General features: G+C 43.5%; 1 protein-coding gene across 1 annotated transcript in view; it reads left to right on the top strand.

The window, feature by feature from the left end:
* Window positions 1-23509, top strand: part of ADGRD1 (adhesion G protein-coupled receptor D1) — a 239951-nt gene that overhangs the window by 153284 nt on the left and 63158 nt on the right. Inside the window, exons 19-20 of the mRNA XM_056859596.1 lie at window positions 2212-2365; window positions 20085-20151. Of these exons, the coding sequence (XP_056715574.1) occupies window positions 2212-2365; window positions 20085-20151 (221 nt within the window). The remainder of the gene's footprint in view (window positions 1-2211; window positions 2366-20084; window positions 20152-23509) is intronic.

Below are 23509 nucleotides of genomic sequence, written 5' to 3'. Positions count from 1 at the left end.
CGGGTGAAATCCCCGTGCATAAGGCAAAGTGCAGGACACACAAGCTTAGTTTCGCTCACAGCCAATTACAAAGCAGCGTGTAAAGAGGCGGGGATTCAAATACTTCCTGCTTCCTCTGAGCTCTTTGTGAACAGAAGGAAACCGAGGCTTGGATTTCTCCCTCCACTTCTTTTCAGATTGCTCCGTTTTTTAATCATAAAATGCTTTTTTATGCAGCAGTTGGGTTTTGGGGGGGAATTTTCTCTCACAGTAAGCTCTACAAAGTAAGCCAATTACAAAGCAGCATTTAAAGGGGCGGGGACTTGATTTGAGCTTGGAGACTGCTGGTGCATAGATTCCCAACAGAAAACTGTGGGTCCAGTGAGCAACGAACCTCAGGTAAAACTCCCATGCATAAATGACCTCAAGTAGTGAGGAGTCCTTCCTGGTTCCTGCTACCTGAGATCTTTTTCAGTGGAGGTTTCAGGAATTGCATCTGGGATCTTCTCCATGCAACCAAGCCACAATACCTCTGCCTTCCAACCATAAACCCCAGTAAGCTCCAGCCATTATAACCCTGGCTGATATGAAGCTGCCTCTTACTGAATCAGGGTCAGTATTGCCTCCTCAGACTGGCAGCAGCTCTCCAAGGTCTCAGGTCTTTCACATCAGCTGCTGGGGATGCTGGGGATTAAACCTAGGACCTTCTACGTGCAAAGCTGACACGCTTCCTCATAGCTACAGCCCCTCCCCTGTGCTCTTATAACTCTTCTTCACATACAGCATGTCCTCTGCTACTGAGTCACACACACATTTCTTACAGAACAAGGAGAATGCTTTTAGTTCTTTCTAAAATTGGAAAGCTTTGTTTATGAGAGAGCATTCAAATATGTGATATTCTATCTCCATATTGGTGATACAGTTCAAGAGGGCTATATACTATGCATTTTTGACTTTGGCATCATTGTAGGGGGGAATGTTTTGCTTAAAAAAAATAAAACTCATTCATTTGTGTTCTCTGTTTACTGGGTTCTAAAAAAGCAAAGAAAACCTTCTGCCTTCTGGGATTGCAATAAAAGAAAGATTGTTTTTATGTCCGTGCCTTTTGCGGTGGCAAAAGCTCCGCCACCGTTATGAACAGAGCTGGCAGGAATGAAGTTTATCTCTGTGACTTGTTCAAAAATAAAACGGGCCAGGACTGCCTGAAAGAAATCCTTTGCTTAATCTTGCTTGCAAAGGTATCTCGCAATACCATCACCACCAGGGAGAATGTCTCCTAGCAGGCGGTGATGGGATCAGAGAATCCACTCAAGGAGAGAGAGAAAAGAAAGAAATAGCGTGACAGAAACAACACGGTACACTTCCTATATGAGAAAGGCATGAAAGCATCAATGCACTTCCACTTCTCTGATTTTACAAAGCAGGCAGGGATTGCGGCGGGGTGAGGGAGGGAGGAGAGGAAGGCTTGGACGGAAAACCGGAATGATCTCTTTGAGGAGTAATTGATAAGTGCAGTTGTGTCCAGGGGGCTCGTGGGGAGGGTCCGGCAGTTAAAAATCAAAGGCCTGCATGCCTCCTATACCAAGGCCACAAGCATTGTCTTGATTCCAGCGAGTTGATCCAAGGAGAGTTTGAACAGCATTTGCTTACCACTTGCGTGGTTCGCCGTAACTAAGAAACATCTCTAATATGCTCTGGCAGCTTCTATTGCTGGAGAGCGTATTATCTTTTTTTCTTCCACCAGGCTCCAGCTAGAGCAATAACAAAGTGACAGGGCAGAAACCCTAGAAAATGCCTTGTAGCCAACTCTGTAGCACCCGTGGGGAAGAGATTAAGAGGAATCCCCCAGAGAAGTAAATTGTACTAAGCAAAGCCAAAAAAAGGGACTTTATTTTTTAAAAAGGGGTGACTTATAAAAGAGAGGGGGAAGAAAGGAAAAGGGTGGTTGTATTCAAAAAGCGGTAGGAAAAAAGGGGGGAAATACGGGGGAGACACGCAAGAATAGCACGGAGATACTGAAATGAAAAACAATACTAGTTCTTCTTCTACTCCTACTCCTCCTTCTGGATTACTGTAGGAGTTATTAAGAAAATGTACATGAGATAGTTTAACAAAACAGGGGAAAATCTTCTAATGAATATTTCAGTTTGATTGTAATTTGCCCATTGGCTGGGTTTTTTTTTTCAAATGTTGTGCATGTCTCAATTGGCATCCGTTTGCTTTGACTTGTAGGTTCCTTGTAAAATCTTGGCGATTCTCCTCCACTTCTTCTTCCTGAGTGCTTTTGCTTGGATGCTGGTGGAAGGCTTTCACCTGTACAGTATGGTAATCAAAGTGTTTGGATCAGAAGAAAGCAAGCATTTCTACTACTACGGAATTGGGTGGGGTGAGTAACTTTGTTATGTCATGTATTAGAGTGTTGGCCTAAGTTCTGGGGCCATTAGGGTTGCCAACCTCCAGGTACTAGCTGGAGATCTCCTGCTATTACAACTGATCTCCAGCCGATAGAGATCAGTTCACCTGGAGAAAATGGCTGCTTTGGCAATTGGACTTTATGGCATTGAAGGCCCTCCCCCCTAAACCCACCCTCTTCAGGCTCCACCCCAACCCCCCCAAAAACCTCCCGCCGGTGGCGAAGAAGGACCTGGCAACGCTAGGGTCAAACGAAAAATTACCTTTTTTTTACAGAGATGGGTTTGGGTTCCTTGGAGCCAACTCATGTTCTCCACAGCCACCAGCAGCTTTGGGGAACAGCTTCTTAAAAAGGAAAGGCCAAACTAGCATGGAATTGTGCCACACAGGGAGGAGGAAGAGGAGGAGGAGAAGCAAAGTTGGTTTTTATATGCCAACTTTCTCTACCATTTAAGGAAGAATCAAACCGGCTTACAATCACCTTCCCTTCCCTTCCCCACAACAGACACCCAGTGAGGTAGGTGCGGCTGAGAGAGTGTGACTAGCCCAAAGTCACCCAGCTGGCTTCATGTGGAGCAGCGGGGAAAACAACCCGGTTCACCAGATTAGCCTCCACCGCTCATGTGGAGGAGTGGGGAATCAAACCCCGTTCTCCAGTTCAGAGTTGACCACTCCAAACCGCCGTTCTTAACCACTAGACCACGCTGGAAGAAGGGCTGCTGCCATACCAAGCCATTTGCCACGTGAAAACTGTGCTGGGGGAGAGTTATTTTCCCCATTTTGCTGCTACCCATGGACAGATGTGGAGCACCAAAATCACAACATCGTCTGGCAACGCATTTTAATCACATTTAATTAGGGCTGTTGAAAAAAAATCATTAAAATTCGGGTTCAGGTTTATTGGCCATTTTTTTAATTCGGAAAAACCCGAATGCTGAATTTCCTATACTGGTAAAGGTAGGAATTCGGGTTTAAATTTGGGTTTCCCAAATAATTCGGCCATTCTCGAAAAAGCCTTTTTTTTTGTTGTTGTTTTTTGTTTTGTTTTTTAATCCGGCTTTTTCAGGAGTGGCAAATCTGGCTTTGCCAACCTCCTGGATTTTGCTGCCTTCGTAAACCCGAACCCGAATTTTGGCTTCCGGTGGTGCCGCTGGAGAGAGCACTCCATTTCCCCAGGCTGTCCTGGGAGAAATCCAAGTTTGCGTTATTTCTGGGGTACATAGATACCCCAATCCGACCCTTGCAAGTGGGTTGGAAAGCAGGAACTCCCTAGGGCGCAAACGCGGTTTGACCTCCTAGGTACTCTGAGGGGGCTTTTTTAAGCCCCTCGGAGTCCTGGACGCCGGTCCTGCGAGGGCACTAGGGAAGGACATCGCCAAAACGCAACTCTGGCCTCAAGCTCTACCCTCCACCACCTTATTACCAGCATAAGGACTACATAAAGAAAAGAACCTCACCTCTTGACACCCAAGTGAGTACAAAGAACTCTGCGTCTACTTACTGGAATATTTGAATAGACGGGGGGCTGATAAGAACATTTCTGAGACCCCCATTCCTCCTTAATTCGAACTGAAAAAGTTTGATCTGAGTTAGTCATCGGGATTAGCGACAGGACCTTTATCAAATTGATCAGCCTAAACCATAACAAAGAGTCGGAAGGATACCTTTTAGATTGACAAGAACTATCACCAATGAGAAGGTCCGAGGGAAGGGGAGGGTGATCTTTCTTCCTGATTTTCCGGCGAAAAGAATTTCCTGCCACGTTTGTAGTAAGGGAGCGCCTGGAACGGAAGACTCTCTATAACACCCTCTCTATCATCGGAATTAAAACAACAGGAAGTAGCTGTGGGACTGAATATGCGTCGCACTCGAGTTACATTGAAATCATTCCTGAAGGAATAACCATCGAGAAGAGGCGGTAGAAGGTCCGCAGCACTTGCAACTTCCGGTATACTTCCTGATTAACCCGACCTAGAGCGACCGAAAAAACTCACTGGTATTTTAAAACTTTAAAATGCAATTTTAAAGCCAATTTCGACTCTTTTCAACCCGAAAAAATTATTAGGCTGATGTTTGAATTATCATCTTTTAATCAGCACCTTAAAGGCCCTGTCTGTGGACATGTATTTTACCAGCTTTTTTTGAATGTAAATGTCTCGACCCCGCTCTGGCTCACTACATAGCCCTGCCTATACTAAACTAAGGGACTCTTTACAAACCTCGACCATGGAAAAAAAGCTACAGGATATGCTAACTAAACAAACTGAGGCAACAAATAAACAGTTTGAACAGATGTCTACACAGATGGCACAGCTGACTTCTATGATGACAAATCTTGGTCAAGCATCCCAAGCTATTAATCAGAAGTTGGATGTGGTCACTGGAGACTTGAAAGAAGTAAAAACTCAAATGACTGTTATGAAGACAGATATGCAAGCGATGGATGTATCAATTAAGAAAGTGATGGATGAGCACAAGGACACAAAGAAAAAATTAACAAGCCAAGAAAAACAGATTGAAACAATACAAACTGATCAGATGGCGGCAAAAAATCAAATGGCAATGATGGAGATGAGAGTGAGAGAGACCAATCTTCGTATACGCAACTTTCCAGATATGATGGGAGACAATAAAGAAACTGCAATACCAAACTTGGCCTACTTATTTCAGATAGATGAACAAGAATTAAAACAAGCCATTAATAGAATATATAGGATACCATTACCTGCTAGAATGAGAATATCTAAGCCAAGAGATTTGATGATAGTGTTTTATGACACCAGAGTTAAAGATAAGATTATGAAGATTCATTATGAAAATCCAGTGTCAGCAGGAGACTCCTCTCTTATACTACTGAAGGATATTCCAAGGCATCTACTCTCACAGAGGAATAACTACAAAGACTTTGTGTCTACACTGAAAGCTAATGGTATCAAATACCGTTGGATTATGCCACAAGGTTTGGCTTTCACCTACAAGGAAGTGAAAACGACAATTCTATCTCAAGCAGATGTGGGGAAATTTCTGAGAAAATATAAGATGGACCTTAAAGAATTACCTGGAGAGAAGGAGGAAGAAGAAGAGGAAGAAGAAGAGGTACAGGGTGCAGAAGGAGGTACCAAATTATAGACTTTTTATTTTGCTAAAAAATACTACATTATGGCAAAAGCAATTTCTTGGAATGTAAATGGACTGAATGAGAAAACTAAAAGGGCTAGAATCTTCAAATATCTACAGAAATATAAATACTCCCTAATTTGTCTACAAGAGACCCACATAGCTTCAAAGCATAAAAAATACTTGGAGAAACAGGTGCTTGGACAAGCATTTATTGCTTCAGCCAAAACTAAAACAAAGGGAGTGGTAATCTATGCCCACCCCAATCTTTGTCCAGAATTAGTATATAAAGACAATGAAGGAAGAATTGTAATTATCAGAACTAAAATATTGGGACAAAGGACAATAGTGGTTGGAATTTATGCACCCAATGAAGGGAAAAAATCCTTCTATGAAAAATTACACGATTTGATAGTCCAGCACGCAAAAGACCAAATTTTATTGATGGGCGACTTCAATGGAATTATTCTCCCATCACTGGACAAAAAATCAAAAGCAAAAGACATTAACGATGGATGCTTGCCTAAAACTTTCTTTACCATGGCTTCAGAATTAGAATTACAAGACATTTGGAGAACAATGAATACAACAGCTAAAGAATACACCTTTTATTCAGCAAGACATGATTCACACTCCAGAATCGATATGATATGGGCTAGTAAATCAATCTTCACGCAACTACGTAAAATTCATATCTTACCTAGAACTTTTTCTGATCACAATCCTGTTACTTTTGATTGGAACAATAAACAAGCATTTAGATGGCGAATGAATGATAAACTTTTAAAAGACAACAAGATACAAAAGGAATTACAGGCCTTAATGAAAGACTTTTTTGAAATTAACCTTAATGGGGAAACTTCTTTGAATACAGTTTGGGATGCATTCAAAGCTGTTCTGAGAGGTTTTATGATACAGAAACATTCGGCCTGGAAGAAGACTCAATTGCAATTTACAAACAATATACTTTGGAACTTACAAAATTTGGAGCAGAAATTGGTAACGGTAACACAGGAAGAAGAGAAAAGAGAAATTCAAATAAAGATTTCTGCATCTAAACACCAATTAAATTTGGTAATAATGGAGGAAATGAATAAAAATCTGAAACTTGCTAAACAAAAGTATTTTGAATATGCAAATAAACCAGGAAAATTTTTAGCAACACAACTGAAGGACTCATTCCAAAAGAAGATTATAACAAAAATCCAAACTGTTAAAGGACCAGTTTACTCAACTTCAGAAATTCAGAAAGAATTTGTTTCATTCTACTCTAAGTTATATCAGAAAGAAAATACTCCAAAACAGAAAATAGATAAATTTCTAAACTCAATACAGATGAAAGCTTTGTCAATGACCCAGAGAGAATGTATTGAAGCTCCAGTAACAAGGGAAGAAATACAAGAAGCAATACTGAGACAAAAAACGGATAAAACACCTGGACCAGATGGAATTACTGCATTATTTTATAGAACATTTAGTGACAATTTAGTTGGATTTTTTGGCTCACTTTACAATGCAATTTTGGACGAGGGAACATCCCCGGAGACTTGGTCACATGCATTTATATCATTGATACCCAAAGAAGGAAGAGATCCAGAAAAAACATCTAATTACAGACCTATATCCCTGTTAAATGTGGACTACAAAATTTTTGCTTCGGTTCTGGCATGTAGGATAAAACAATTTATTAAGGATCTTATACACGAGGACCAAGCAGGTTTTATACCAGGAAGGCAAATAAAAGACAATGTAAGAATTTTACTAGACTCACTGGAATATTATGACCAGAATATTCAACAAACTGCGGCTTTTGTATTTTTGGATGCAGAAAAAGCCTTTGATATGGTCTCTTGGAACTTTTTGAAACGGATTTTGGTTAAATTGAATTTTGGAGATCGTTTTCAGAAAGGTATATCGGCTATTTATACCTCCCAACAAGCTAAAATTTTGGTTAATGAATCAATGTCAGATAATTGCCAAATCACGAAAGGGACTAGACAGGGATGTCCCTTGTCTCCACTTTTATTTTTGTTGGTGTTGGAACCGCTATGTGTGAAACTAAGAAGTATGGAGGACATCCGCGGGTTAAGAATTAAAAAACATGAATTTAAGTTGAGAGCATTCGCGGATGACCTACTGCTAATTTTGGAAAATCCAACACAGTCAATGAATATACTTCAGGAGACTTTGGACGATTTTGGAAAAGTATCAGGCTTTAAAGTGAATCAAGAAAAAACAAAGATAATATTTAAAAATTTATCGGAAACACAGCAACAGGAATTTATATCATATACTGGCTGGGAGAAAGCTAACAAAGTTAAATACCTGGGAATTTGGATTACTGCAAAGAATAAAGATCTGATAACCAACAATTACCTCAAGTTATGGGGTAAGATTAAAACTGATATGATTATATGGTCAAACAAAAAATTGTCACTAATGGGACGTATTTCAACGATCCAAATGAATGTCTTACCGAGGATGCTCTTCTTATTCCAAAATTTACCAATAATATCACAAACTAAATATTTTGAAACTTGGAGGAAAGACATTTCAAACTTCATCTGGCAAGGGAAAAAACCAAGGACTGCTTATAAATACTTGGTGGATCTAAAAACTAGAGGAGGTTTAGCACTGCCTAATTTTCAACTCTATGCTGAAGCGGCAGCTTTAGTATGGCTAAAAGACTGGATGAACTTGTCAAATATACGTTTGTTAGACTTGGAAGGTTATAATAATTTAAGTGGATGGCATGGTTATTTGTGGTATGATAAAATTAAATTACAAGCAACATTTCGTAATCATATAATCAGGTCCTCTTTACTTCGTATCTGGATGAGATATAAACACATTTTGGAACCAGAAACACCGATGTGGATATCGCCTCAAGAAATGCTAACTTTGCGCCCACTTAGACCAGACAAATTTATTACTTATCAAGATCTAATTAATTGGGAAGGAAAGAAATGCTCACTAAAAGACTTTCAACTTCTTAAGGATGATTTACAATGGCTCCAATACTACCAAATCAAATCAGTTTTTGTACAAGATGCTAAAAAAGGTTTTTCTAAAGAAAAATCTTCTTTTCAAAGGATTTTACTAGATAATAATACAAAACTGATTTCTAAAATGTATAATCTCCTTTTAACAATATATTGTGAGCAGGATACGATTAAACCAACTATGATCGATTGGGCTCAAAATGTGGGACATGATATTGTTTTAAATAAATGGGAAAGATTATGGTCCAAAGATCTAAAAGGAATAAAAGCACAGTCAGTGCGAGAAAACATTTATAAAATGATGTATAGATGGTATCTAACACCCAAGAAAATTGCAAAGATTTATAAAACGATGTCCCCTACTTGTTGGAAATGTAACAAAGAAATTGGTTCCTTTTATCACATGTGGTGGACCTGTGACAAAGCCAAAGACTTTTGGGACATGATTTATAATGAATTGAGATTAATACTACAAAAGAATATACCCAAAACACCAGAAATGATGCTATTGAGTATGATTCCAGACGACTTAGCAATACAAAGAACTTTTTTGATTTATGCCACAACAGCTGCGAGACTGCTTTATGCAGCGAAATGGAAAGGGCTAGAAACTCCTGAGAAAAAAGACTGGATTGTTAAAATGTTTGAAGTGGCAGAAATAGCAAAACTCACAGCCATTCTAAATGAAGAAAATGACGTTCGGTTTTTGGGGGAATGGGGGGCGTGGATGCATTATTGTGAATATGAGTTAAAAATGGGAAGAATGGAAGAATATTTTCTAATCTGATCCAGAGGATTATTTCTGATCTTTTTTATAATGATTAAGTATAAGTATATTTACTAACAGACTATGATTTTTTTTTCTATATATAGTATTGATAGTTTATTAAGATTAGATTACCTACGACGGGATGAACTTTTTATTAAGAGGCAGACAGAGGTGAAGGGGAAGTCTAAAAACTTTTCCCTTTTTCTTTTTTCTTTTTTTATTATATGATATGGAATTATAACAACCTTAAGTTAGAATTGAAATTTGATATTGTTATAGATGTTGTTCAATGTAATGGAAAACTTCTAGTATAAAACCTAATAAAATTTATATATAAAAAAAAAAAAACCCGAACCCGAATTTTACCGAATTTGCATTTAATCGGTATTTTTCTGGTTCGGTTTTTACCTAATCAACAGCCCTACATTTAATCACATTTTAATCACTCACCATATAATTCAAATACGTTCAAACACAAATCTCTTGCCTGATGTTCCCACTCCCTCCTCCCTAAGTTGCTCCTGCTTGAACACATGAACACATGAAGCTGCCTTATACTGAATCAGACCCTTGGTCCATCAAAGTCAGTATTGTCTACTCAGACCGGCAGTGGCTCTCCAGGGTCTCAGGCAGAGGTCTTTCACATCACCTACTTGCCTAGTCCCTTTAACTGGAGATGCCAGGGATTGAACTTGGGACCTTCTGCATGCCAAGCAGATGCTCTACCACCAAGCCATGGCCCCTCCCCAGTCTCTCTTCCGAATCTCTTTCCATTCTCGACCAAATGTGAGTCACACAACAAAGGAGAATTTCGGCATACTCCCCCCCCCCCCAGTGCCTGGCTTCATTTGCATTTGTTTCCCCTGAGACAAAGGATATCTTTCTCTTATTGTCTTGGGAGATGTAGGGGCAGAGCTCATCAAGCCCCCCCCCCAAATCCGAAAAAGAAAATGAAGGGACGCCCAGAGAACAAAAGGAGGGAGGGAGCAAAGGTATCTGAGCACACAATATCCTTGTCAATGGGAGATCATTTTGAAATAATAATAAAAAACACCTCTTCTTTCACCCTCTCCTACGGATTAATTTGGAAGCTTGAATCAAAAAGCAATTACGGCAATTGTTCAGAAATGCACACCCGGGGTTCAGCCCTGGGGCGTGAGCAAACGAAAGGCATACATTCATTGATATACTCCTGGAGAGCGGCCTCTGTTACGCATTTTTGCTGGCACAACCTTTTGCCTTCTGGTCACAGCTTGTGACACCGTAATTTATGTTTTCAGAACCTCCATATTCCCTAGTTGTCTTCCTGGGGGAACGGAGGACCTCTGGGCACTTCAGCTCTGAGTAAAACATTGTTTTGGGGGAAAAAAATGTAGGCAGAGAGAATCATCCTATAGATTTAAAAAAAAGATGAGGGGAAGATCATTAATCTCATTCCAGCGTGGTGTAGTGGTTAAAAGTGGCGGTCACTGATCTGGAGAACCGGGTTTGATTCCCCACTCCTCCACATGAATGGCGGAATCTGATCTGGTGAACCGGGTTGGTTTCTCCACTTCTCCACATGAAGCCAGCTGGTGACCTTGGGCTAGTCACAGCTCTCTTAGAGCTCTCTCAGACTCAGCTACCTCACAAGGTGTCTGTTGTGGGGAGAGGGAAGGGAAAGTAATTGTAAGCCGGTTTGATTTTCTTTAAAAAGGTGCTGCAGAACACAAGCAGGACGCTGCTGCTGCAGTTGTCTTGTTTGGGGGCTTCCTGGAGGCACCTGGTTGGCCACTGTGTGAACAGACTGCTGGACTTGATGGGCCTTGGTCTGATCCAGCATGGCTTTTCTTATGTTTCTATGCTCTCACTGATTGTATTAGCAGACCCAAATGCCCCCCCCCCTCTTGCCTGCAAGAATTGCCTTCAGTTTTCCAAAGATGGCATGTCCCAGTAAGCTAGCGTGGTGTAGTGGTTAAGAGCGGTGGACTCTAATCTGGAGAACCAGGTTTGATTCCCCACTCCTCCACATGAGCGGCAGACACTAATCTGGTGAACCATGTTGGTTTCCCCACTCCTCCACATGAAGCCAGCTGGGTGATCTTTTTTTCCCTCTCTTTTCTTTTCCTTTCTCTCTCTCCCCCCCCCCCACATCTTCCACACAATGCAGAATTGTATAAACCTCTATCATGTCCCCCTGGGAACTATATCAGATCTAGCAGAATATTTAGAGCATGCAAAGATGCTAGAAAAACATGTGTCCATTTCCATCCCGTCCTTCTCGCCCTGAGCTTTTCCCGTGTCTTTTATATGCGAATAACTGGCTCCATCTCCATCCGAAAGCATTCTTGCTGATGTTCGATGCTGCAAAAGTATTGTAAAGGTGCAATCCAGCGGGCTCCTGAAAAATGCAGTCTGGCACAGCGCAGCCTACCTTTAATATGGTCAGGACATTGTCCTGTTTCCTTGGTGATTCAGAGCAGCTCTCAAACAACAACAACAACTACATAACCTATTTTGAAATCCAGAAGGCATTTCTTCCCTCTCCCTGCCAATCCATTAGGTTCTGGTGGCCTGCTTAGTGAAACTGTTTATCCTGTAGAAAATAATTGCTGTTGGACTTTGCACTTAGCTTCTCCGCAGCCTTAAAAAAAAAAAAACCAATCTGCTTTTCTTTTGGATTTCTGTTTGGTGGCATGGGGGATAAAAATTCCAAACAGTTAGAATGGTAGATTTATCTCGCTCGATTCCTGCTTGCTAGTTGTTATGCCAGGCATCTTCTCCAGGGCCCTATTCTGAGAGTTGGGCTGACCTAATGAAAAGACATCATATTGGCCAAGATGAATTCCTCCCCGATGAACGGGAAGAAAATTCCCTTTTGTCGACAAACCCATAGCTCCTGCTATTACAACTGATCTCCAGCCGATAGAGATCAGTTCACCTGGAGAAAATGGCTGCTTTGGCAATTGGACTCTATGGCATCGAAGTCCCTCCCCAAACCCTCTCCTCCTCAGGACTGCATGCGCCTTTCTTTGTCCCAGTGCACATGGGTCACACAGAAATAGCATCCTCCCATCGGGTGGCATATTGGGGACAGCTGTGCGCAAGAGCAGATTTGCTGTTTTCGCTGTGGGCATGAATATCTATGAGCATTCATTGTATCCATAAATAGTCCCTCTGTACAATCAGGTTGATTAGGTGGTGATCAGTTTTTAACCCCACCTTCCAGAGACATTTTTACATTAATTTTCACCTACAGCAGTTGCAATATAAAACCCAGCGAAGGAATATTATAAGTCTGGGGTGGCATTTTTATTTATTTATTTAAATTCTTTCAGTGCACATGCACATGAAGCTGCCTTATACTGAATCAGAATCCATCAAAGTCAGTATTGTCTACCAGCAGCGGCTCTCCAGGGTCACAGGCAGGTGTCTTTCACATCATCTACCTGCCTAGTCCATTTAACTGGAGATGCTGGGGATTGAACCTGGGACCTTCTTCTATCCTGTTCTTCCCGACAGAGACAGGCTCAGAGTGGCTGACAACAATAGTCAAACATATTAAATTCAATAAATACATTAAAACGGTGAAGTCTTATCTGGAGAACTGGGTTTGATTCCCCACTCCTACACAGGAACAGCAGAGGAGCTGGGTGACCTTGGGCTAGTCACACTCTTTCAGCCCCACCTGCCTCACAGGGTGTCTGTTGTGGGGAGGGGCAGGTGATTGTAAGTCAGTTTGATTCTTCCTTAAGTTGTAGAGAAAGTTGGCATATAAAAACCAACTCTTCTTGAATTGGATGGTGGTTGCAGTGTACTGACTGAAACCCTAACCCTAGCTCATTTTAGCGCTAGCTTATGGATTCCAAAGCCCCAGTGTAAAATGTGCAAAAAACAATTTGGGGGGTGGGTAGGAATAACCTTCCCAATCTGCAAGAAGCAGTGGTTGACAAAAGCCAAACTGCGATCGGTTCGGTTCAGCCCTAGTTATCTTCTTCACGTCTATGAGGTCTTAAAGTGCTGACATTAAAACATCTCCACCGCCCTGCGATTTTGTCTCTCCGTCTTACGGCTCAGCAGTAGGTGCTGTGCTCCCAAGCGGGCCCAGAATCTCACGGGCACTTCGGTTTATTGCGGCCGATTTGTCGCCCGCAGGCAATTTTTCAAGGCAAATCTGGCATTGTGACCCCAAGTCGATTAGATTTCTTCTCTTCCCTTCGTGTCACAAGTGACCGGTTCTTGCCGAGACAAACTGCTTATTTCACACAAACAAAATCCAGTTGCATTTAGATGCTGCAGCTGGGCTGGATTTTTGCTGGTTTGCCTGCTCCGATTCTACCGAAGCCAAAGAAGGAAGAGCGGGGCAAGCGGGGCTGCAGGCCATTTTACATTCATGGAATTAGCTCTTCTTGTTATCCAGATGATTGCTCGACGTTTCATCTGCATAAGTTTTATTATCTTGCCAGGGAACCTTCTATTTAATTTTCTTCTCCAGTGCTGTTTTAAGCTGATAAATAATCAAGTTAAATCCGGGGGACGCCTGAAATGTGCTGTGGCAAAACAACCAGGTTCAGGCTGTATAGCACATAAGTAGACCTGTCTGAAAGGTTTCTTCCAAGTGTATATTTCTGCACCAATGTTTTCAATGCAGCGTTGTAGCTGTTATCCGTTTGCCTGTGTGTGTGTTCTCCCCCCCCTCCCCAATTTAGTTTCCCATTTGTCCCTAAAATCCCTGAGCGGATTATGCGGGTGTTTCTTTCATTGCATTAAAGAAAATAAAAAGGGGCGAAAGGCTCCCTGGAAGATATGGAATTTATTGAAGGGAGAAGTGGGGAGGGATCTTTTATCAGCTTTTCTTCTTGGAGCCAGGATTGTGGCATAATGCTGGAGCATTTAGTATGCAGAATGCCTTGGGGGTAGGGTTGCCAACCTCTAGGTACTGGAGAAAGAAGGAACCTATGCTGAAAATAGTGGTAACTGTACAAAGAGGCAGCATGTGGCTCAAAATAATAAACATCAATATCAAAAAACAACAACAATTGTGTTTATCTTACTGTCAAATGTATTGAAAATAGACCACCAAAACAAATGAAAAGTGTGTCAAAAACACACACACAATAGCCTCGCAGGGCTAGCCTCGCAGGGCTTAAGGCAGTGCCAATAGGCTGAAAATATAGGAAAGCCGAACAGCTAAACACCCGGAAGTGCCGCATCGCAAGGGGCCTTTTACCACTCAAACTCCCAGTGCGATGCGGCACTTCTGGGTGTAAACCGGAAGTGAAGTGGCGCCACAGGCAGGCACGCCTGCACGCTTGCCCGCTGACCCACAGCTGGTTGGCGGGCAGCGGAGGTGGATTGGCAGGGGTTTGCCCACCACCACCAGGCAATTGGCAACCCTACCCATGAAAGTATGCACGTTCTCCCAGAAGGCAGTGCAATATGATTATGCGGCCCTTCCTGAAAATGCAATCCCCCCCCTTTTTACAAAGGTTATCCATTGCCATTCATTTGAGGGGGGGGAACCCTGCTAGAACTGTGTAATGGGATCTTAATGTGGAAAGGTTTTATTCATGGCTTTTGTGTGTACCCTACTTTGGTGCTCGAGAAAGCCAGCTTCTGATGGCATTTTTTAAAGCCATATCCATGCCGATTGAGTTATCTCCGGGGAGACTTGGTACTTTCTGTTTCAGAAGCTATTTTTAGGGGCTTGGATTGGGAGCCATTGACTGAGGAGTGTTATTAAAGGAGATGAGCTAGATATTGCTTGACTGGGAGGCACTGCGGAGAGCCTGAGCGAAAGAGATTAGATTTTTTTTCCCAGGGAAAGTCGGATCAAAGATACAGAGTATCGTTATCAACAGAGGCAAAGCCAGCGATCACCTTTTAACGACGGCGGTTCAGGGCCCCATTTATCGATCAGCTATTCTGGGAAGTGGTAACTAATGGCGGGCGGCGCACACCGTCCTCTTTCTGTGCAAGAGTGGAAGGGAATAATTCACACAAAGATGGCTGTCTGCTGTCATCATCTCTCCATCTATGTCCCACATTTTTTTTAATCTCACCATTTCTCCAAGGTCTTTTATGCATGGCTGTTTCACTCGCCGTCAACCATCCAACGAATGTGGGTCTTTGTTTTTATTGTGCATGCCGTTTCCGGCTGTCAGAGGTCACTTCGCTCCCCCCTCCTGCGTTTCCCCACATTTTGCCCCTGTTTTCAGAGACCTCTTTTATCTTGAATTTGAAACTACAGGCAAAACGCGGGGAAATGCAGGTGAGCTGACCTTTGATGGTCATCGGAGGGGTGACAGCGAGTGAAATAGCCATGCATAAAAGACCCAAGGGACTTGGGATGGTGCACGTAGTTCCACATGTACCCTGCCCACTTTATTCTCATAACAACACAGTGAGATCTATCAGAATCCTGAGAGAGGATATCTGACCCAGGGTTATGGCACTATGGGGATATTTTTGTGTGAAGATCTTGCCCGTCCTGGCCTGACACACAAACTGCTACACCACACTGTATCTCAGTTACCCATGCAATCACCCTGCAAGGTAGACCAGGACTGTTTGCCCTAATGCAGATGGAGGGCAGAGATGGGCTTGTCTATGGCCACCCTATGCATTCATGGCTAAAGTGAGATTTGAACAGTACCTTCCTGGTCCGCAGCTCATTCTCTTAACTACCATCTTGCACTAGATCTCCCTTCTCATTTTTATTACAGGCAGGCCTTCTGGATTCACAATGAGCATAAACTGTATCAGAGGGGACAGATTTTTAAGAATAAAAAAAATAATTATAATGAGTCCATGTTAAGAATCTAAGAATATTACTTTAAAAAAACTGTCACCCATTCAGTGCCCATTAATATTCACATTTATAAGAAATTAAAGTTCACTCAGAGCAGGGCCACACGTTGGACAGCCTCCAGGTTGAGCCTGGGTAAAGTCGCCAACCTCCAGGTACTGGCTGGAGATCTCCTGCTATTCCAACTGATCTCCAGCCGATAGAGAACAGTTCACCTGGAGAAAATGGCCACTTGGACTCTACGGCATTATGGTTCCTCCCCTACCCAAACCCCACCCTCCTCAGGCTCCACCCCAAAAACCTCCCGCCGGTGGCGAAGAGGGACGTAGCAACCCTAGGCCTGGGAAATCTCCCATAACGACAACTGATTTCCAGACTACAGAGATCAGTTCCCCTGGGGGGAAAATGGCTGATTTGGAAGGCGGACTCAGTAGCATTATACTCCGCTGAAGTACCCCCCTCCTCAAACCGCCCCTCCTCAGGCTCTATCCCCAAATCTCCAGGAATTTCCCAACCTGGAGTTGGCAACCCTACAATGGCTCTGGTCAAGAGAAGAACAAGGGGAGACATGATGACACCTGGCAAATAGCTGAAGGGCTCTCACATGGAGGAGGGCAAAGACTCATCCTCTACCACCTCAGAGGCAAAATTAGATCTAACCGGCTGAAGTTAGAAGAATGTTGATTTTGGCTGAACATTAGGCAAAACCTCCTGAAGATAAGAGTAGTTTGATAACGGAACCCATCACTGGGCTGGGGGTCCATTTCCCTTGATGAAGGTTTAAATTGTGGAACTCCCTGCCCCATAGGGTCGCCAACCTCCAGATACTATCTGGAGATCTCCTGCTATTACAACTGATCTCCAGTCAATAGAGATCAGTTCACCTGGAGAAAATGGCCACTTTGGCAATTCGACTTTATGGCATTGAAGTCCCTCCCCTCCCCAAACCCTGCCCTCCTCAGGCTCCACCCCCAAAACTTCCCATCGGTGGCAAAGAGGTACCTGACAACCCTACTGCCCCAGGATGTGGTGATGGCTGCCAACTTGGAAGGCTTTAAGAGGAGATTGGACATGTTCATGTGGGATAGGGCTATCCATGGCTACTAGTCAAAATTAATTCTAGTCATGATCATAGAATCATAGAGTTGGAAGGGACCTCCAGGACCATGTAGTCCAACCCCCTGCCCAATGCAGGAATTTCATAACTACCTCCCCCACACACCACCAGTGACCCCTACTCCATGCCCAGAAGATGGCCAAGATGCCCTCCCTCTCATGAGCTCCCTAAGGTCATAGAATCAGCATTGCTGGCACATGGCCATCGAGCCTCTGCTTTAAAACCTTCAGAGAGGGAGCACTTACCACCTCCCGAGGAAGCCTGTTCCACTGAGGAACTGCTCTAACTGTTAGAAAATTCTCCCTAATGTCTAGACAGAAACTTTTAAAATTTATTTTCAACCCGTTGGTTCTGGTCCAACCTTCTGGGGCAACAGAAAACAATTCTGCACCATCCTCTACGTGACAGCCCTTCAAGTACTTGAAGATGGTTATCATATCACCTCTCAGTTTTCTCCTCTTCAGGATAAACATACCCAGCTCCTTCAACCTTTCTTCATAGGACTTGGTATCCTATGAGATGCATACCTATTCTCTCCAGTATCAGAGGAGCATGCCTATTATATTAAGTGCTGTGGAACACAGGCAGGATGCTGCAGCAGTCGTCTTGTTCGTGGGCTTCCTGGAGGCACCTGGTTGGCCACTGTGTGAACAGACTGTTGGACTTGATGGGCCTTGGTGTGATCCAGCATGGCCTTTCTTATGTTCTAAGCAGAGGCTGGACAGTCATCTGATTTCCTGCATCAAGCAGGAGCTTGGTGGTCTATAAGACCCCTTCCATCTCTTTGATTCTATGATGAAACTTAATCTTTAATATTACTTAGCCCAGTACAGCTTGTGCTAGTTTTGAAGTTTGTATTCCCCCTTGAATAAAAGAATTGCTATATTTTGAATGACATTTTATATAGGCATTCGGTTCAGAATCAGTTAAATAATATTTCAGACATGCATGCAACTGTCTCCGCCTACTATAAATGGAGCAAAAATTAGCTGTCAGAAGGTCAGAATATCAGCTGGTACATTTGGATTACAATTGTCTTTAAGTGCTTTTTTTATTGTGTGTGTGATGTCCTGAACATTGATCTTGGCGCTCGGAGGAGTGGGAAGAAGATGATTTAGAAATTTTTTAGAAGCAAAACAAGTCGTAATAACAATCATAAAAAGACATTTTCCTTTGTTTGCCCACAAAAGACTAATTGCAATCGTTTTATGTCCAGGATTTTAAAATATACACACAGCAGCAAATGCACAAGACACTGGTAATAACATGTCTACTTCAAAGAGCCTCACTATATATATTGACTTGCTTTGGTTCTAACAGTCCCAGCTATGTTTAAGCGATTTACTCCTATAACTTTGTAACAGAATTCTCAGCACGTTCTCAAGGACCTTTTATTGATGTACCCAACACTGATAATGACCATGTGGCACCAGTACGGTTTCCAGGTCCCTCTTTGCCACCACCGGGAGGTTTTGGGGGCAGAGCCTGAGGAGGATGCGGTTTGGGGAGGGGACTTCAATGCCATAGAGTACAATTGCCAAAGCAGCTATTTTCTCCAGGTGAACTGATCTCAATTGGCTGGAGATCAGTTGAAATAGCAGGAGATCTCCAGCTAGTACCTGGAGGTTGGCAACCCTAGGCACCAGACATTGAGTGGCAGCCAAACTGAGAATTTTTTTAAAAAATACGTATCCATCCACCCACAACGTTTTCCTCCCAGGGAAACGCACTGCTAAATTCATAAAGGCCCCTTTGTGTGTTAAAAGCAAAAAATCTATATTTGTAAAAGTACTCGAAGGACTTTTACAACCAACCATTTTTTTTAATCGTTCAAATGATTTTAGCGCTGTTTATTTATTTTATGTTGTATTTTGACTGACATGAGCCATCCTGAGCCATCCTTGGTTGGGAAAGGGACGGGTTAAAAATCTAATAAACTAAACTAAACTAAACTAAACTATATCCTTCTTGGGGGAAACAGCTTCGAGTTAATGATAGGCCAGCTGAGATCCAGGGAAGGGCTTTTCCATAGGGTTGCCAGGTCCCTCTTCGCCACTGGCGGGAGGATTTGGGGTGGAGCCTGAGGAGGGCGGGGTTTGGGGAGGGGAGGGACTTCAATGCCATAGAGTCCAAATGCCAGAGCTGGCATTTTCTCCAGGTGAACTGATCTTTACCTGGAAGTTGGCAGCCCTACTTTTCCAGTACGTGTCAGTTTCTGGAGTAATCAGTGGCTCCCTAGAGTTGTTTCAGGCATGGTGTGTGTGTGTGAAGTCCAAGCCTCTTTCCCCTGTGTGTCACCATCCTGATCTGAATCACATGAAGCTGCCTTATACTGAATCAGACCCTTGGTTCATCAAAGTCAGTACTGTCTACTCAGACCGGCAGCAGCTCTCCACGGTCTCAGGGGGAGGTCTTTCACCTCACCTACTTGCCTAGTCCCTTTAACTGGAGATGCCGGGGATTGAACCTGGGACCTTCTACATGCCAAGCAGATGTTCTACCACTGAGCTATGGCCCTTCCCCATACAGCACCTGGGGAGCCCCCAGAATGTGTCTGTCCCTTTTGGAAAAATGTAACATGCGGTTAAACCACAGGAGCAGCGGACCAGGTTAATAAAAGCATTGCTTTCATTAATAGCTGTGGAGTTGGTGTAAATCTCTTCTCCCCAGCTGCTGTGATTAATGAGCTGTAAAAAAGATTGGGGGATCAGCCTCAGAGATGTCAGAGTCTTGTTTGGGGCTTAAGATCAGATGGGAAGTCCACTCCCTGGATACAGTCTTCCTCCCCACCTTAACCTGTGCAGACATAGTGGATAAGACCATAAGTGGGTTTTTTTTAAGAACATCTTTGTCTCTGAATTTTTTTAAGAACAAAGTGATCTTTGTCTCTGAATTTTGCAGGCTGCCCGCTGCTGATTTGTGTTGTCTCGGTAACTTCAGCTGTGGAAAGCTACGGAGAAAACGGCAAGTAAGTCCTGAAACGTAACTATTTGTGGGGTTCAAGCAATGCATGAGGTGAATACGTGAAGCTGCCTTATATTGAACCAGACCATCAAGATCCATATTGTCTACTGAGTGGCTGTCCAGACAGGGGTCTTCCACATCGACTCCTCCCTGAACCTTTTCTTAACCTGTGGATTTCTCCATGCCAAGCAGGGGCTTCCAAATCTGTTGTCAGCGTGGTGTAGTGGTTAAGAGCAGAGGTTTGGATCGGATGACTCTGATCTGGTGAACCAGGTTTGATTCCCCACTCCTCCACATGAAGCCAGCTGGGTGAACTTGGGCTAGTCACAGCTCTCTTAGAGCTCTCTCAGTCCCACCTATCTCACAAGGTGGGTGTTGTGGGGAGGGGAAGGGAAGGTGTTTGTAAGCTGGTTTGATTCTTTCTTAAGTGGAAGAGAAAGCATATAAAAACCCATTCTTCTCCTTCTCCTTCTCCATTGATCATGCTCAATGCAAGATGAGATGAGAGTTCAGGAAGGGTAACTAAAACATACATACAAACAATGGGGTTTGTTTGTTCTTATGCCTGTGAGCTGCCCTGGGAGATCCCTAGGCATACCTGGTGAGATGTCAGGTAGCTACAGTTACTGCCATCAGAAATTCTAGCAATTGGGGTGTTAGCCAGAAAATGAGGGGAAATACACATCCGTGTCCTTCATGTGTGCATCTCCTGACCCAGGTTGCAGGATCCTTTAAGTCTGTGAGAGCTGGCGTGGTGCAATGGTTAAGAGCGGCAGACTCTAATCTGGAGGTTTGATTCCCCACTCTTACACATGAAGCCTGCAGGGTAACCTTGGGCTAGTCACAGTTCTCTAAAAACTCTCTCAGCCCCACCTACCTCACAAGGTGTCTGATGTGGGGAGAGGAAGGGAAGGTAATTTTAAGACACTTTGAGAATCCTTTGGTAGAGAAAAGTGGGGTATAAAAATCAACTCTTCTTCTTAAAAACACTGGGTGGTAGGGTTGCCAGGTCCCTCTTCGCCACTGACTGGAGGTTTTGGGGGCGGAGCCTGAGAAGGGCGGTTTGGGGAGGGGAGGGACTTCAATGGCATCGAGTCCAATTGCCAAAGTGGCCATTTTATCCAGGTGAACTGATCTCTATCGGCTGGAGATCAGTTGTAATAGCAGGAGATCTCCAGCTAGTACCTGGAATTTGGCAACCCTACATAGAGTCCCTCTTGCAAAGCAGCCATTTTCTCCAGCTGAACTGACCTCTATTGCCTGGAGATCAACTTTTATCCCAGGAGATACCAGCTACCACCTGGAGGCTGGCAACCCCAGCCAAGATCCAGTTTCAATTTCTGGAATACAAATGGCAAATTTGATCCAAAGGTTGCAGCTTTCGGGAGTTTGCTGTTCAGTAGATGCTGCTGGGTAGAATAATCCCTCTACTTCTGCCCTGAAGTTTGTTTTTCATTGATTCTTACCTGAAGGTAGGAGAGAGAAGTGGAACCTTTCCCTCTCCCCCCTCTTTTCCCTTCGGCAGCTGGAAGAAAGAGAGGAGGGGGAGGGATCTAGAATCTTTTTCCCGCTGCAAGGAAGAACGATGGCCGCAGCAAAAGCTTTCTTTGATGAATGACATGTTATGGCAGCACAGCTGCCCAAAAATGACAAATTACATGTGTTTGTTCCATGGGCTTTCCCCTCCTACCACCCAGGGGCACGTCAGGAGAGGCAATTGCTGCTTTCCGTCCATGATGGATCAGTCGAAGTGAGAACCCACCCAAGACTGCTGCCCGGGAAGGGGAAATGAATAGGCAGGCCCACTTTCGAGCGACCCTGCTCCAGTGCTTTTTAAAGCAGCCCGGAGTCCAGAAATGCAGTCCATGAATCTCTTCGTGGCATGAATGAACGACAAGGAAATGCCATTCCTCCAGAATTTGTTTTTCGGTGGTGGTGGTTGTTTTTAAATAACTGAAGTTAATTCCAACAGTAATGGATTGGTTGGTACCACAGCTTCCAAGTAGGGTTGCCAGGTCCCTTTTTGCTACTGCCCGCCCAAGTGTTTTTGGGAAGTGGGCGGGGCCAGGTAGGGCTTTTGCTCAGCCATGCTACTGATTGCAGTAGCACTGTTTGCTTTCTAGTGTTTCCCTATTATTATTATTATTGTTATTGTTATTATTGTTATTATTAATATTATTATTATTATGCATCCGTTGAATCGAGGGTGAAAAGAGACAAAGAAGGAAATTAAATGGGATGTGCATTCTCCAGTTTAGTTATTAATTTCAGAAATCCTCGTAGCTAAACTGGAATCAACCAGTGTGGGATGAGAAAAACTCTACAGAGCAGTAAAGGAACAAGCTGGAAGGAATCTCCTCATTCCTACTTCTTGGATGCTCCATGGAAAGCAAATGGCCCAAGGATACTGGAGCAGAAGCTTGTGCGTATTTAGAGACGTGCAGAGACCCGGAGTTGCCAGCCTCCAGAGTTAGCTCTGCATGATGCAACCGTTTTTGGGGAAATCATTGGTCGCTTTTTTCCTTACATATCACAGCCGCATATTTGGAGACTGTGTGTGTAAAGTGCCATCAAGTCGCAGCCGACTTATGGTGACCCCTTATGGGGTTTTCAAGGCAAGAGACTAACAGAGGTGGTTTGCCAGTGCCTTCCTCTGTATAGCAACCCTGGACTTCCTTGGTGAACTCCCATCCAAATACTAACCAGGGCTGACCCTGCTTAGCTTCTGAGATCTGATGAGATCAGGCTAGCCTGGGCCATCCAGGTCAGGGCTAGGCAGGCTTAAAAAACACTTGAAGAAGAAGAGTTGGTTTTTATATGCCAACTTTCTCTACAACTTAAGGAAGAATCAAACCGGCTTACAATCACCTTCCCCTCTCCTCCCCACAACAGACACCCTGTGAGGTAGGTGAGGCTGAGAAACCTCTAAGAGAGCTGTGACTAGCTCAAGGCCACCCAGCAGGATTCATGTGTAGGAGTGGGGAAACCAACCTGGTTCATCAGATTAGCGTCCGCTGCTCATGCGGAGGAGTGGGGAATCAAACCCAGTTCTCCAGATTAGTGTCCACTGCTCCTAACCACCGCTCTTAAGCACTGCACCACGCTGGCTTTCAACACCATGCTTGGTCCTCTCCTTCACCCTTTAAAGCTGATAAGAATGTGCTACAAATGTTCGGATTGGATCCAATTAATCTCTTGCCATCACCCTGTGCCCTGTGCACAAGAAGCCTTCCCCTGATGCCAAAAATCTTCTGTCTTCTTGTGCCAGGGAAAGGCTCCTTGTGCCAGGGGCAGAGCACCGGCATCAGTGGGGCAGACCCAGAGGAGTTCCAAATCTTTGTGCCTGTCATTTGCATCAATTT

The sequence above is a fragment of the Euleptes europaea genome, chromosome 13 (assembly GCF_029931775.1).
Source record: "Euleptes europaea isolate rEulEur1 chromosome 13, rEulEur1.hap1, whole genome shotgun sequence".
Taxonomy (NCBI): Eukaryota; Metazoa; Chordata; class Lepidosauria; order Squamata; family Sphaerodactylidae; genus Euleptes; species Euleptes europaea.
Note: the sequence above shows the minus strand (reverse complement) of the source record. Positions and strands in the feature narration are given on the sequence as shown.